This window comes from Nyctibius grandis, chromosome 2 (genome assembly GCF_013368605.1).
Source record: "Nyctibius grandis isolate bNycGra1 chromosome 2, bNycGra1.pri, whole genome shotgun sequence".
Lineage (NCBI taxonomy): Eukaryota > Metazoa > Chordata > Aves > Nyctibiiformes > Nyctibiidae > Nyctibius > Nyctibius grandis.
In genome coordinates, this window is record NC_090659.1 from 104,841,383 (window position 1) to 104,857,758 (window position 16,376).

At 39.5% G+C, this 16,376-nt stretch overlaps 1 protein-coding gene across 2 annotated transcripts in view; it reads left to right on the forward strand.

Annotated features, from left to right (window-relative positions):
• The window catches only part of ATP8A2 (ATPase phospholipid transporting 8A2), a 316,393-nt gene that overhangs the window by 152,637 nt on the left and 147,380 nt on the right, over positions 1-16,376 (forward strand). For both annotated transcript variants that reach the window (XM_068422488.1, XM_068422495.1), the window contains exons 25-26: positions 7,049-7,232; positions 11,544-11,654. In XM_068422488.1, coding sequence (XP_068278589.1) covers positions 7,049-7,232; positions 11,544-11,654 — 295 coding nt within the window. The remainder of the gene's footprint in view (positions 1-7,048; positions 7,233-11,543; positions 11,655-16,376) is intronic.

Consider the following 16,376-nt stretch of genomic DNA (forward strand, 5'->3'; position numbering starts at 1 on the left):
TGGTGGAGAGAAAAGGGCACTTGTAAGAGGGGATGAACTATACCCTTAAAATACATGTCTAAAATAAGCCAGATGAATTGCACTCCAGAAGTGCCTGTTTCTCTCCATTGACTATAAAAGGAGTGTGGCATGATTAGTGCAGATAGAGATGTCTCTACTGGAGGCACTTATATTTAGTTGGATGAATTCCTTTGGTGCTTCTTATGAACATTAAACTATCTGTCAGTCCACTCAGTGCTGTCTCCAAAGTTGTAAGTACTGCACCAGAGCCAGTCGCTGTGAAATCATGGTTGTCAGCACGTGAAGGAGATTCCGGAGCACTTGGTAAATGAAAAGCATTCAATATAATGTGCATTTTGAGTCAATATGATGTACGTGTGCTTTTGTTCACTCTTCTTCTGTGCGAGTTACTGCAGCATTATAGGTCTATCAGAGATACCTCGGAGCATCATGACTGTAATTCAAGACTAGCCCTTGTTTGGGTGACACATAGTTGAAATCTGCACCCTGGTGTGTGTTGGGAGAAATCAATGTGTAATTAAAAACTGCTAAATATGATGGCATGATAACATTCCTTGCTTTCTGAGCGTTACTTTTAATGGTGTATTAATTTATCGTGCTGCTTTTTTCTGGGGATCAATGCATACACTTAAATGTCAATATTGATAGCTCGCAGCTTTCTGGGCTGTCTCCCATCTCTGCCTTTTCTGAAGATGAGGTCATTGAGAATTTTAAAGTACTGGTGCATTTTACGATAGAGCAGGGTAAAATAATGTTCACTGCAATAAAGGTAGGCTCTTAAGGGCCTCTTGTGTTGCATTAACAGGGCATTTCAAGGAAGCAAAATATCAAATTAATGTTTCATGTTAAAGACATTTATGTCTTTGTGTTTAATCTCTGTTACAGCATGGAAGCAGAAGGAGGTAATACTTGAAACAGCTTCCTTCCTTGCTTTCCTCTTTTCACAAATGAACATTAAAAATTTCAAAGTATGGGTAAGAATGACTTGTCTTGAATTGAGGGTGGGGAAAGTATGTGGTCTTCAACAGAAGTGCTCTAGTCTTCTTGTTTTGGGGACGGACACCCCCAAACAAAAAAAAAAACAAAACAAAACACAAAACCCAACACATGTAGAGAGAACAGAGGAGAGTGCTGAGACTCAGGACCATGCTGTTCCTTGCTCAGGTATGGAAGAGCTGTGGGACTGCCCTCCCTTCATGGTCTTGTAAGATGGTCTGGATATAAACTGATCTATAAATTACCTAATCTTTTTCTGCTTATGTCTTATAAAAGGACTCCAATGAAGTTTGCTTATCTTGTTCTTTATTAATCATGTCTCTTTTTATGTACAGTTGGTAGTCTCTGTTGCTAGTTCTCTAGCAGAACCCTGTCTTCATTGGGTCCTTTAGACTTGAATGCAATAAATGAATCATTTTCTGAAATACTGCATTTTTATTTCCCATCTGTGGTTTATGTCGGTATACTTTAAAGCATCTGAAATGATGCAGCTGTAGTTTAAGGGCATGTGTGAAAAGTATGATTTACAGTTGCCATCAGTTACCTTCATGCATCTGTAACTGTGCAGTAAATACAGATATGCATAGGGACGGAGATAAGAAACTGTTTCTCACTTCCCGCTGATAGTATCTTGTGGAGTGTAGCTGACCTATGTGACACAGGGCTGATTGTGTCCTTCCCATCTCACTTGTGACTGCATCCATCTTGATACATTAGATGGAGTCTGGGAATAAGCAGGATAGCTGCCTTGCCAGATTGCAAAAAGTGCAGTAAAGGAATTGATTGAAAGTCAGTTGCAGTTAACATTAAAAATTAAAGTTAAAGCTCTGTTGTATTGCTTTGCTTGGTTAAAAGGGATATTTTAATGTTTTGCTTCTGCTTACTTTTGAACTTTTAAATATTTTGCTACCAAAATGGGTTTCTAAATAAAATGTTTGATACTTATTTTTTAAAATATCACTACTTCCCTGGGGGTTTTTTTGTGAAATCTTTCGCTGAAAGATGACAGAGCTGATATGAATTTGTGAATTGCTCTGGTTGTCCCAAAGTATTCCTGATGAAAAAAATTGAACTGGAAGGTCCTCCATCTGTGGTTGAATTCTCCTCTTAAAGAAATAAAGTAAGCCTGAGCAAACCTTCCAGTAAAATGCTGAGTACAATCATAGAATATCTCAAGTTGGAAGGGACCCATAAGGATCATAGAGTTCAGCTCCTTGCAGGACTACCTAAGACTAAACCATGAGTAGAACTTTCCTGTACAGGAAAAACATATCAGGTAAGAAGTTTGCTCATAAACGTGTGTACCCAGTCTAAAGAAATAAATGCAGACTGAAGGTTTAAAGCTGTTGGGAGCTGATCTGCAGAAGTTGATGGGAAGCCACTTACAACATTCTCTGTGGAAACCAGCTGTGTTACTGCTCTGTGCTGTGCCCTGGGCTATTTTTCTCACTATCTTCCTCTAAGTAGAAGAGGGACCTTTACTGATAGTAACAATATAGTACTGCATTATCTGAAAACTACTTACCCCTGCCTCCTCCTGCAGTTTCCTTATGGATTTAAGTGACCTGAGGATAATTAGATCCATGTCTTTCTGAGGGTCCCTGGCTCTGAGCTGCATTTCTCTCAGCTCTTCCCAAGGTATAGTGCTTTGTGCCCTCTGTTGCTTCCATCCATCGCATTACAGAGGAAGCAATATGATATCAAGGCACCAGTCATCTCATTAAGGATGGAAGCTGCTTTCTTCATTAATCTGTTAAAGACACTGATAAAGACTAAGCAGGTTTGAGACTGAAGAGAACCTTCCATTTTTCCATATCAGCTTTTACCCTCCCATGAGCAAGGCTGCAGGAAGCAAGTCCCAGAGGTGGGCAAGTAGCTGGTCTGCTGTATGGCTGACACTTAACTTTATCCATTCCTTCCATCATCCATGAGCACTTTATATTGCACAGCCAAATGTTGAATGCTGAACACTTTATAAAGGCACATCCTGACCCTAGGCTCTCTGTAGCCTGAGTAGGTTAAATCTAGATTCTTAGGGAAGCAGTTTGAACAGGTATCTAAAGACTTGATCCTGTAGCTATAATGGTGGTATTTGAAACCTGATTTTTTTTTTTTCTAGGATTATGTGTAAAAGAGAGAATCAGTCTAGACTAGGTTGTTTGTGTCTTGTCAAAGATGCTTTTGAGTGAGACAATAAAAATAACTTATGTATAAGCAAACATTTCCAGTGAACTCTTTTGAGTTGCACTTCAAGAACCTTGTAAGAAGTGTGGCTGTCTGACCAGTGAATGAATATGTGAGTAAGCAGAAGATTTTGATGCAATTGATGTTTTGTTCACACCTTAATTCTTATTTGGGTGTATATCAAGGCAAGGCTTACATCCTGATACTGCTGCAGTGAGCTCTGCAGTAAAAGCCAGGGATGTTCCACCAAATGATAATTACCAATAGCTGCTTGTCACTGCAAAATTTTTCTCCAAAGTAGCTAGTTCTTACTAGTGCTTTTTACTTTGAACTTATTCATTTGTCCAGGAATCTTTGTGAACTTGACTATTCCTTCTCCCCTTCCAAGATATCACCTGGGGGAAGCTGCAGGTTAATAGTGTCCTGTACTATAATCTTCCCGTTAGTCATGTAGAGAGCCGATCAAACATGCAGAAATGGACCGCAGCTCTGATCGTCTGGCTAAGGGGATTAATGTCATCTAATGTGGTGTGTTGGTACAAAATAGATTACAAGGAGCAGAAGAGGTTTGGAGCCTGAGAGTGTGAGTTGGGGTGGGGAGGGAGTGTAAAACCCCTCAGGAAATCAGTACCCATCTCAGTTTGCAACTCCTGTAGTTAATATACTGTGTGCAACAAAATGTGTTCTCTGGAGTTTGGGGCTGTACTTGATGGGGAGGTGTCAAAGAGGATACTTACTATAAAGATTCTGTTTAGAATAGATAACTGTAACACTTTGCTGAAAACTTGTCTTAGATTTCAAGTGCAGAAATGTTTTTGGTGTTTAAAGCACGTATCTAGTGTTTCCTATAGCTTGTTTAGTATTATTAGGCATATAAAGATGTTAGTCTTTAACTGGTTGTTATATAACTGTGGGTATAATTAACTTTATTTGGTCGAGACAGTAAAGGCATACCCTGTGTCCATTATGTAGTAGTTAGTAAATATGACAAATAAGTCATTAATGTCAAAGTTGCCTTAAAATCTGAAGCCACACCTGCACTGCAGGCACAGAAGTGAATACAGGCTAGATTATTAACTTGCCTGACATGTTGCAGCTAAACTGCACGAGAACAAGCTCAAGCATCTCTGCCACATTCTGGTCACGTCTGAAGTGTCTGTAGACAAGCTGCTAGCTTAAACTACAGAATCGGAGATGCTGTTCAGTCTGTCTTTTTTTCATTCCCCTGTTGCTTTAAGCGTATTTAAACTCAGAAAATAGTCGAGGGAGGTGATTCTGCCCCTTTACTCTGCTCTCGTGAGACCCCACCTGGAGTACTGCGTTGAGCTCTGGGGCCCCCAACATAAGAAGCACATGGAGCTGTTGAAACGAGTCCAGAGGAGGGCTATGAAGATGATGAGAAGAGGGCTGGAGCACCTCTCCTATGAAGACAGGCTGAGAGAGTTGGGACTCTTCAGCCTGGAGAAGAGAAGGCTCCAGACCTCATAGCAGCCTTCCAGTATCTGAAGGGGGCCTACAGGAAAGCTGGAGAGGGGCTTTTTACAAGGACAAGTAGTGATAGGATGAGGGGGAATGGCTTTAAACTGAAAGAGGGTAGATTTAGATTAGATATTAGGAAGCAATTCTTTACTGTGAGGGTGGTGAGACACTGGAACAGGTTACCCAGAGAAGTTGTGGCTGCCCCCTCCCTGGCAGTGTTGAAGGCCAGGTTGGATGAGGCTTTGAGCCACCTGGTCTAGAGGAAAGGTGTCCCTGCCTGTGGCAGGGGGGTTGGAACTAGATGATCTTTAAGGTCCCTTCCAACCCAAACCATTCTATGAAACTTCTTGGCTATTTCTGTTGCCATGCAACTGAAAACTAAATGCAAACAGGACTTCTGAGAGATATGTCTGTCTGAGGAGGACGTTAGCAGATAGGCACAGTGCTCAACTGCAATGAAATAATTGCACAAGGGGACTGCCAAAAGTATATGGTCCTGTGCACTGGAGGTGCCCCTGGGGCTGGTAATGGAGGTCTGTGCACGTGTCAATCCTATCCCTCCAGGACTGGCTCCAAGTCCCTCTGGAGCTCTCAGTTTACGGCTTGAAGTCCTTGTTGACGGCTTGCTCCATGCTTTAGTATTTTATCGTGTGGAGATTGGGGGGTGGAGAAGAGGGGAATGTACATGTGTGTACATATATGTGAGAGAGAAGTTAAAATTTGCTGCAGACTATATTCAGAGCTGCTTTATAATTATAAACTGACACCTTTCATGCACCATAGGTTGGTTAGTGTGTTTGTTTTGTGTTGGTAGTTTAACTGGCCTCTACAGTGCCAAGTGGTGTTTCCATTGCCAGGTAGTTGAGTGCTTAATAAATCTATCTAATGGTATTAAGTAGATTTTATGGCCCAGTCAACTTTTTCCTGTTTTCAGCTTTTAGGAACAGGACAGCTGCTAGACTTTTCAGGTGGTTTGGTTCACATGTGAATTTTGAGCCCAGCAAGTTTTTCTTAGGAACTTTCTCTCCCCCAATTACTCATCAAGTTATTTTAAGAGGTGGTCAGCGCTAAACAAAATCAAGGCCATAAAGCAAAATGCTGAACAACAGAACTCTTGCTTTTTTTTGATTAGCAGTAATCCAGTTGGGTGTGTTAAAAGGCTGTGTAAGTTGCTCCCACAGGATGTAGACTCTGGAAAAAATGCCATGTAAAAAAAACCTGTCTCCCCCATTCCCCAAGCTCCCCATTCTCCCTCTGTTTTAAAAGCAAAGCTTTTAGATATCGGTTACATTCTTTTTGTTGAGTGTTATGTGGCTGACTTGAGATGTGGAAAAGTTTTGTCTAAAACTTTATTTAAGGGAATATAAAATAATTTGGATCTTTAACTAAAACTGATGGGAAAAGGAATTAGGGTTGTTTGTACAGATGGGGTTAGAATGGAAATACTTAATCTACATGTAGGTATTTCCAGAATACCTCATATGATTTGGTAACCTGATCCACCTTTTCTATGAAAAAAGGGCATTTTGGGTGTCTTATCCAATTTAGTAACCTAGTTCTGAGTATTTTTCCACTTCTCCCTGGTTTAGACTGGTTTCACTCTATTGAATTCCATGAATTTTTATTGAACTGGAACTGATACAAAATGAGAGAAGGATCAGGTTAAAGTAACTACCAATAAAACTGATAAGAACATTCAGATGTTACGGAGTCAGCCTTTTGTTTTTGAGTTGGAATTGAGTAACATCATCACTGAAGTTAGAGCTGCACCAGCACACAAGGCGTATGTGAGATCAGGGAGAAGCCTTGTTTTTTCCAACCCTAACTCTGTAGTTTGGGATTGGCAAATGGCCTGGCAAGTGGGGAAGTAAGCTGGAGGAGGGAATAAGGTAAGCCTGCAGTACCTTTTGCCAAACCACTGTAAATGTCTCTGATTTATTAGTGCATCTCCTGGGTGGAGATGCACTGTTGACAGCAGATAGGTAAGTCTGCACTGTTAATCTGTAAGCCGTGGCAGTTGAAGAGGAAACTCCTTTCTACAGTGTTCCCAATATAACATCACTGGTGCATGCCAAAGTGTATCAGGCTAAGGCTGGTGGGTGGGAAACAAAGCTTTTAAAACCTTTCATATTTATTTGGTCTCTTTTGCATAAAGTATGAGCAGGTAATGATAAATGTGAAATTATTTTTAAAGCTACTTTTTCTTTCTGAAATGGTTTGGCACAGATTCTAAAGCTTAGTTGTTGAATAAAGAACCTTCCCAGCAACTGCCCTTTGATTACTTCTAAATGTAGATTACAGCTGTCCTTTTGGGAAAGGCACATAGCTCGGCATGTGAGAAACTGACACCTTTTTCTCTCCTTTTCAGAGTATCTCCTCTACAGAAGTCTGAAATAGTAGACATGGTCAAGAAGCACGTCAATGCCATAACACTTGCCATTGGGGATGGTGCCAACGACGTAGGAATGATCCAGACAGCTCACGTTGGAGTGGGGATCAGTGGCAATGAGGGCATGCAGGCAACCAATTGCTCAGATTATGCTATCGCACAGGTCAGAGGCACAAAAGAGCAAATGCCGTATCCTGTTGTCAGAGATGCGCTGTGTGGCCATGCAGTGCTTGATGGCTTCTAGCCTTCAAGCTAGGAGCATCTCTGCTTGTTTCCTTTTCAAGGCAGATGTCTAAAACTGATAGCTTGGATGTAATTTGGGAATTCATTATTATGATTTTGTATTCTTCAGCTCCACCCTCCTTCAAAGTTTCAGTTTCCTCCTGACAGCTGTGCAATGTCTTTGGCTCTTCAGTAATCAGGGAGAAGTACTTTCTGTGATGCTTATGTCAACATGCTTTTAAGTGTAACTCATTTCTCCTGGTGCAGGTTCTTTTCTCTTTCTATGAGTAGGCATTATAACCAGGTGTGTAAGAGTTTGGCTGTTTGGAAATTCTTATTTTGAGGTGTCTCCTCCTTTTTTTTTTTTTTTTTTTTTAATTTTCCCCCACCTGCATTATGTATCCAAGAACTGGTCACAGTTCTAGAGAGCTGGCCAGTGTTTTCATTTTAGGTATGTTATTTTGAGTGTTATTTGTGTGAGTGCTCCCAAACTATCCCATCAAATTCAGCAATGATTACTTCAGCTAAAGAGGAGAGTAAAAAGCCATTTTTCTTTTACTGAAGAAACCAAGATGTAGAATAAAGACTTAAAAAGAAGCATAAGAAAGGAAGGAGATGCTTCAGTTACTGGACATCCTCTGAATGCTTTTTACAGCTGAGGTGCTCTGTGTATGTGTTTGAGACTGATTGCAGGGCAAGAACAGATGGAGCTGACAGGAAGCTGAGACAATCCGCTGTCTCCTCTGTGACCTGTGAGCATCAGCTGATGTTCCGTTCTGGCAGGGTGTAGCCAGATTTGCTCTACCAAGTGATATGAAATATTATCATCTTTTGATAGTTTCAGTAGAAGGTGAGGTTTTGCAAAGGCATGGGTAATGCTGCTGTTTGCGCAGATAACTGTTTATTGTGTTAACCCTGCTGTGAAGCAAAGTGGCAGTCTTGTGTTGCTGCTCTGTTCTGTGGTTTGATGAAGCACCCTGAGTTTCAGGGTTGAATAACCCTAATGTTACCTTGAATAACTGAGACCTTTCACCAAATGTATCTTGAAAATCTTAGACTGTTTTATCAAGGGCTTATTCAATCGTAAACAGTAGCATATTCCAAATACATAGCATTATAGGAACTACTGTAATCATAAAGTCTGTGGTATCTTGTAATGACTTTCTCATTTTTAACTTCTGTAGACTACATATTGCTTCTGCTGTATAACTTTATTGAATGCTCTTTACTTAGACTTCCTCAGATCATTTATTACTTCTATTTTAATAAGTTAGCATAAGGAGTGAGAGTTTTGTCCATAGAGGGCCCTACACACTTAATTCCTTTTGCATTAGTTGCAGTAACATTAAATCTGAAGAAGTAATTCCATGTTTGTGTGTTGCTTCTGCATGAACAAAACCCCTGTCTTTGGATTTAGTGTTAGAATGTGGAAGTAAGTTGCTCTTGGTTTAAATTCCAGTCAGGGAGCTACTGACAATAGCAATGAATCTTCGTAGTTAAAGATGAAACAAAAGCTGGTCACAGAGAATTTTAACTTTCAAAAGTTAGCAAAACACTGTGGAACTGTATTTTTTGTGATTGTGTAGAAGAGCTTTGTGCTGATTAGAAAACATACAAAGGCATCCCTCTTGTAAAGGAGACTAATAGTGTATGGTAATTTGTGTTTCAAAAGAAGTGTTCAAAGGAAAAAACTTGATCTCCATGGGGTATATTTCTTTCAGCGAACACGTATAACTTCCACTAAAGCATTACTGTATGTGCATGCCTTGAAGGCAGAGCATGTTCTTATTGAGTAATTTAAGATGACCACTATAATGTAGCATCTCATGTTCAAATGGTATTTCAAATGCAGTGGTGCCAGAACTAGGCACTTATGGCAGAGAAAGTCTTTATATAGGATTGTTCAGGATTCCAGGGGGAATCAAAGCATAAACCAAACAAAAATAGAGGCAACTTGTGTCTCACTCTACTCCAGATAGCTTCCACAGGTGCAAGAAGCATCTGTTTGAATCATCATTTTCCCTTGAAATGATACTGCACCAGTGATCTGTATCTAGAGAATTACAAAAGTAAATGACCTAACTGTTTAGAGGGACAGTAGTAGAATTTAATTACTTTTTTTCCTCAGTAAAAGGCTGTATCGTCTTAATCCAGAGAGCATCTGGTGTCTAGGGACTGTTTCCTTTTCTTAACTAGGGAAACTTCTTTCTTAAACAAATATCCATGTTTCAGTTTTCTTCTTTGGAAAATTTGGCCTGCATTTTGGATACATTTTCACTGTACTAAACCCTGCCCTCAACATGGCATCACCTTGTCCTTTAGTTAAGATAGGGGGTATGTTTCTAAAAGCTAATCTCTGTATAAAAAAAAAAAAGTCATGCTAGGGTTGATACAGAGACAACTATGAAACCTTACAGAAACTGTTTTGCACATTGGTCAGCCAGATGGTCATAATGTTCCCTTCTGATTTAAAACTCCATTAAATGCAGTGGTGTCCAAACAAAGGGCAGTGTCTTCATAGAGCCCTGTCCCTGACGTCGCTGAAGTACACCAGTAGCTGTGCATTTGCATAATTTCAGTGACCAGCATCAAAACAAATTTAATTCCTTGCCATGTCTTAATGGGACTCTTCACCAGTGTGAACAGGCTCAGAACTGCATTATTTAGGTTACTAATATCTTCTTTGCTGTGCTATGTGATGCACTCGTTTTCATGAGAGTACAGATGAGAGCAATTAATGGTAGGATTCTTCCTTTCCTTGAGCTCCAGAGAAGACTACATCCAAGATGGTCACTTGTCAGACTCTGCAGAGAGAGAAGTTTTTAGGGTATGTCTAACTGTTCTCCAGAAGAGGTGTTTAGGGTGACTTGGTCAAGATATAGTGGCAAGTTTCCCAACACTGCTGATGTGTTTTGTCAGTGAATGTTGATAAGGAAAGTTGTAGCTGTGCTGCATATTAACTGAGGCATTAGGTGTCTGGTAGGTCAACTACTCGCTTGTTAATGTCCCACTTTCAGTCCTGAGTCAAGTTGGGCAGAGACTGAACTGTGAAGTTTGGTTCACTTTTATTTTCGCTTCTTCTTTCTTGCTGGCATATCCTAACAAATCTGAGCTGCTGATACATGGGGGAGAGGCTGTTCTTACAGGATTTGTGGTTCAGTGATTTCAGTGCTGGAAATCATGGGAGCAGAGCTATCTCGTGACAGTCCTAATTCATTACTGTAACTTTCAATTTCAAATAAGTTTTGGTTAAAACAAATGATCTGGAATCTAAATTTAGGAAGTCAAGCTCTTCCTATCAAGTCACTTTGTAGAAAAGGAAGCAAAACAAATAATAGTCCCACCTTAGTGTCCAAGAACCCTTCATGTACACACATGCTGAACAGTAAATCTAGTCACGAGTTTGAGCTGTCTGTAACTGGACGAAAGAGGAATGCTGCAGGCCATAAAAAGGTTCACTGACAAAGCCAAGACTAGAACTAAATTATGCCTTTCCTAGGCTGCGTTGTGTGACTGCTTTTATAAAAGTCCATTTTCAAAACTGCTGAATTGAGAAGCTGAATTTGAGCTCTATCTGTGATTTAAACTAGCATTAAAAGGTATCTGTTTTTACAAGATTTCATTTACTTGCCCTTTTTGGCAAATGCTCCCTCTTTCTTCATACAATATTTTATGTGCTTTGTATAGCACACGATTGCATACGTTTTGTGGGCTGAAAGTGTTAATGTAAGTTTTCATTCTCTATAACAGAGACTGTGCATCTGTTTTTCCACTTGTGTTCCTCCTCGTGCGTTTTATTTCAGCTCAAGACAGTTCTAATTACCAGACTGTTCGTTAACACAGAGAAAGAGATTCTGAACCTTGTAAGCCCTCAAGCACAGGGATCTTCTTTGACCATGAAATGAAGAGTTCACACTTACATTCAATCCACAAGGCTATATATATTATGTTAACCTTGTTTGATTTTTGCTCTCAGGATAGTAATACTAATTGAAGACTTCTTGCTGTTTAAAGCCAGTGAAGACCACTTAAAAATATTCAGAGGTTTTGTTACAAAAAGGCTTTTCCTGTAAATTTTTAACTGTTTTTTTTTTGCATGTATGTTCTGCTAAACTATTTAAATTTTGTGCTTGAAGAACAGCTTTCATATCTGATCTGAGTTGTTTTTTTTTTCCTGAGGGCAAGGGTTTACTTTAACCAATTTTTTTAAGCAGTTCTTCATATATGTAATAACTTGTTTTCTCTCTTTTAGTTTTCCTACTTGGAGAAGCTGTTGTTGGTCCATGGAGCTTGGAGTTACAATAGAGTTACCAAGTGCATACTATATTGCTTCTACAAGAATGTGGTGTTATATATTATTGAGGTAAGAGTAACTAAATGGATATGTCTTAGTGTTGCTTACTCCCCACATCATCTCTTGTAAGAAGAAAAACTCATCCAAATGGATTGAGCTAAAAGGACTGACATTTTTTTCTATGTTTAACAACATAAAATTCTGTTTCCTTTCTCAGATTAGTTCACTTGAATCTTTTAATGTTTGCAAAAGGAAAACTGAAGGTTTCAGTACAGTGAAGCCTTGGATATGAGATGTCAGAGACAAAGTTCGTTCCTTCTGTGCGAATGTTCTTATTGAAAGCCTCTTTGTGTTCATGGAAACATTTCAATTACACTTTGTAAAACTTGAATTTGGTGCTAAAATTAAATTAAAAGTTCATTTAATAGAATCGGGAAGAACTCTATAGGCAAATAATAAACTAGGCAAAAACTATAGCTGTTGCTTCCAAATTATAAAGACCATAGCTTAGCTGGAACTGAAATTAGTTTGCCTTGTTTTTTGAAAAGAGAGGACATAATTTTGTCCTACAATGCCAGTGAAATTATAAGATTAATCAGGTTATTTGATTTCATAATATTTAAAATGTAACTAACTGTGTTTTGAAAAATGAATTGCTTGAAGATGTGAAGTAGTGAAACTGGATTTTTAAAGAGGGCTGAATGCTGTTATGAACATTAATATATTGCATTTCAGCCTGCTTAGGTAGGAGTGTAGTTCTCATGCTTCAAGATATAGTCTTGAGTTTAAGAGGGATCAGGAACGGATGTTTATGTGTGCTGTTGCCTAGTTAGAAACACACGAGGAACTTGAACTCAGTGCATTGGTCACATGAGTATCAAGTGGTCACTTGGTACAACAATTTCCACATTGTTCATCAGTTTTGTTTTATATGTCTATGTATATATATTAGGTTTTCTATTTCTTCATAATTATGCAGACATGAATGAGGTTAACAGATAAGAAAAGTTATAATTAGGCAGCTGATTATATCGATTACAGGAGATAGTGGGTGAGTAATGTTTTACTATTCAGTGAATCATATCATGGTCAGTGTGTGTATACCTGACTCCCTCAGGGTCTGATCATCTTTTATGCATGATGTTAGAGAGCAAATATTCTCCACTAACTTGCTCTGTTTTTCCTGGGCTAACTATTTCTGCATTAGCTGTTGGCTGTTACAATTTCAACATAATTAGTCTGTTTACTGCAAGAGAGTTACACTATGCCATCAAAATAATGGCAGTGTTTTGCTGTAGTGGGTGAGAGCAGGATGGCTGAGTGATATACAGTATGCTAGATTTGTGAAATAATACGAGGAGTTGATTTTTTTCTAAATTTTAAGCATCCAAATCTTGACTGTGTTCCAACTCTTTATACGGATTCTCTGCCAAATTGTAAGTCCATGTTTCTGAGATTTCAAAGGCATGTTCTTGTCCTAGTGTAGAAGCTACCTTCACAGCTGTGAGATGAATTTAGCACACTTAAATTAAGATTTGGTTCATGTTTTACTTTCTGAAATAGTCCTTAATTTGACTTGGGCTAATCATAGCTCATGTTTATATGGGTTTTTAAGAGTTGTTGGAGATTACAGTAATTTTCATTATTGTGCAAAAGAAATATATATAATTTTAAAAGGAAGTTTTCTAGTGGGTTTCTTACTGAGCATGGGAACTGCTGAGATTTTCCCTGAATTGTTCAGAAAACACTTAACAGCTTTATGATCGCGTTCTAGGATTCTTTTCTCCAGTTGCAAATTGGTTTTTAATTGCTTGAATTGAAAATTAATTCAAATCTGCTTCTTGCCCATTGTAGCAGTGTTTGTCTTTGCTTCATTTACTATAGTCTGACAAGTAAATTAAGTTCTGCATCAAATGTTGTATGGCTAAATTACACCTTTCCATGTGAGCAGCTGTGGAAGGGGTTGAAGACAGGTGAAGGCCTCTGGGACCTCCAGCCTGAGACAGCTTAATCATCTTACTGTAGGGAGGAATTTTGTAGCCAGAGATGTCACTATATGATACTAAAATGCAAGTCTGCTTCGAGAATGTGAGGTCAGATGTTCTCTTTGCTGTATTAGTCTGTTTTCAGTTCTTTATGCATACTGTACTAAGGCAAATGAGCTTTGGTGTCTACTGGTGTCCATGACTGTGGGTGGGAGTCAGTTCCATATAACTGCTGAGCACTGAAAAATGTGTAACGAGCTTCAGCCCTGGACTACAGTTACCCCTCTCTGCTCATGCTGCATAGAAGTTTGGAAGCAAGTTTAAGGCTTAAGGAAGGGGAAGTGACAGAAGAACGTTGTAGACCTGCAGCAATGGGAAGAGCTCAGGTTTTAGTTCCCCCGGTGAGTTTGCTTTACTAGTGGCCTTAAGGATCTTCCCCTCCAAAACTGTATAAAACTAGCCAAATTTCCTGGAAACCCAAGAGACATCAATTTTGGTATCCTAGGGATGCAGAGTTCTCTAATTCCCTTCTTAGCTTTACACAAAGAAAGCTGAGTTGTTTTGTATTTCTGCTGTGAGGCTTGGGAGCGCTGATCAGTTTTTGATATGGAGTGATGCTCGTGAAAGAGCAGCTTCACAGGGGAGTAAATCCTTCAGCTTGAGAGAATGGTAGTGCCTAGCACTCCTGCGCTGTTGCTTGTGCATGTGGTATGCTCCTGATTGTTTCCCGATGCTCTGGATAGGTTTAATATTTACTTGTACTTCCTGCTTGGATGTGTGGTATACGGGGAATATTCTTTTAGCATCATAATGAACAGGGATTTGAACTTGAACTGCTTTCTGAGTTAATCTTCTAAAGGATTGTGCTGAGTAAATATTTATAGAGTTGAATCAAAAAGCACATCAGTCAATATGACTGTCAGTTATACCTTTGTTACTGTATCTGTTTTATTTCAATGAAGCTTTAACACCTGAGGAATAACTACAGTAAGCCTTATGTAAATGAATTTTGCAGCAGTGAAGCACTGGGGCTTATCATAACTTTTATTCTCTGACACTTTCCAAATATCAGAGAGAAATAAGAGATGGTAGTCAGGCCTAGCACAGAGAACATCCAGACACAACTTGCAGAGGCATACGTTCATCTTAAGTTTAAGTTAATTAAACAGTGACAAATGCTTGAGAAGAACATATTGCTGTCTCCTTTCCTAGTATCCCAACATCGGTATATTAAAAGCCCTAACACACTTAGAAGTTCATCTTGATACCAGTCACTCTTATACCAGGAGGATCTAGTTGACAGGGTGGTGTCAGGGCAATGGTTGGACTCGATGATCCCTGAGGTCTCTTCCAACCTGGTTGATTCTGTGATTCTGTGATCCAAATTGTGGCATCTCTGAAACATTAAACTTCATCAGCTTTCATTTAGCTTCTGGGAAAAGTGGTAATTCAAATACAGAAGTTGGGATTTGGTGGGAAGTGTACTCGGGTGGCTGGCATGGGCTTTATTCCTAAGAGACGCTGCTGGGTTAAGGCTGGTGCTTAGCTTGGTGCCATGGCTGATTCTTTGTGGAGAGGCAGAGGCCCCAGGAACTGTGTTTTCAGCTGCTTTGACAACAACTAAAATGTGTGCTCATATTGGGACAACTTCATGCAGCTAGAGAGCTAATATAGCAGAAGGCAAGCCATGTAGTCTAGTGATTGCAGGGGAAATGAAGATAAGAGTGTATTTTTCCCTCTCTCTTGATTAGATCTTCCTAATATTTTTTTATGAGGTGAATTTTAAATCATCAAAGTGATAAAGCTCAGTGAAGTCTGAGAAGATTTTTGATCTCTCTTTCCCTTTGCATTTCATCATCGTTGTCCTTCTGCCATTCTCTTGATTTCCCCTCTTGATTTTTGAAAATACAAAACTCAATGAAATATAAATCAAAAGCAGAAAGAGAAGTGGTTCCTGGAAATGCAAGTCCTTCCGGTGTGATTCTTAGCCTGATTCTTGAGCCCTTGCATTATCACTGCTACCAAGGTGCTTCAGGTGTAAAGCTGGGGTTCCCTCGCTTATGGCCTCATTTACCGGCAGAGGGATGCAGACTCAGACCTTTGCATCCACAGAGCTGGTTGATAGACTGCTGCTGCTTGCCCACTCTGATGGGCCCTGTTGGGTCTGTCCTGATAGCGGCAAGGTAGCATCTATGTAGAAAGCTACCAAGATGGCTGCAGGGATGAAATGTGAATATAAAGCCTCCTCTTTGGTGCCCATTCCTGTATTTCCCATGCCTGGCTGCAGTAGCAGTGTGTACTAAAGCCATTACTGGCAAAGCCAATTGTTCAGGACCTTCCTGAAGCAGAAGGTCAGTGACAGGGTTTTGTCTTTTAAAGATCTGACAGACAAACACCTGGGCATCATGACAAAACACCATCTCATTCAATTATTTATGTAGCTGGCTTTAAACTGAGTAGTGAAACAAAAGATCTGTTTCACATCTGATGAGCAGATATATTTCATGGGAGGTGATATGAAGTTGTCCTGATGACATGAGAGCTTTGAAATATAGCTGATTTCAAATGTAAAAGAATACAGAAATGTTGCTTTCATGTCATGCTTGGAGAAGTAGAAAGATAGCAAGATCAAAGGTGATAACAGAAATATCAGGTAAGAGTTCAAGGCATTTGGGAATGGTTCTGTAGCATGGAAGATAGCTTTCAGGCCAACACAGTGTGCAGGAAAAATGTGCTCAATTCTTCACTGGAGCATGTCGTTTATCTGAAACGTACTTAATATGAAGTGTTATTGTATTATATATTG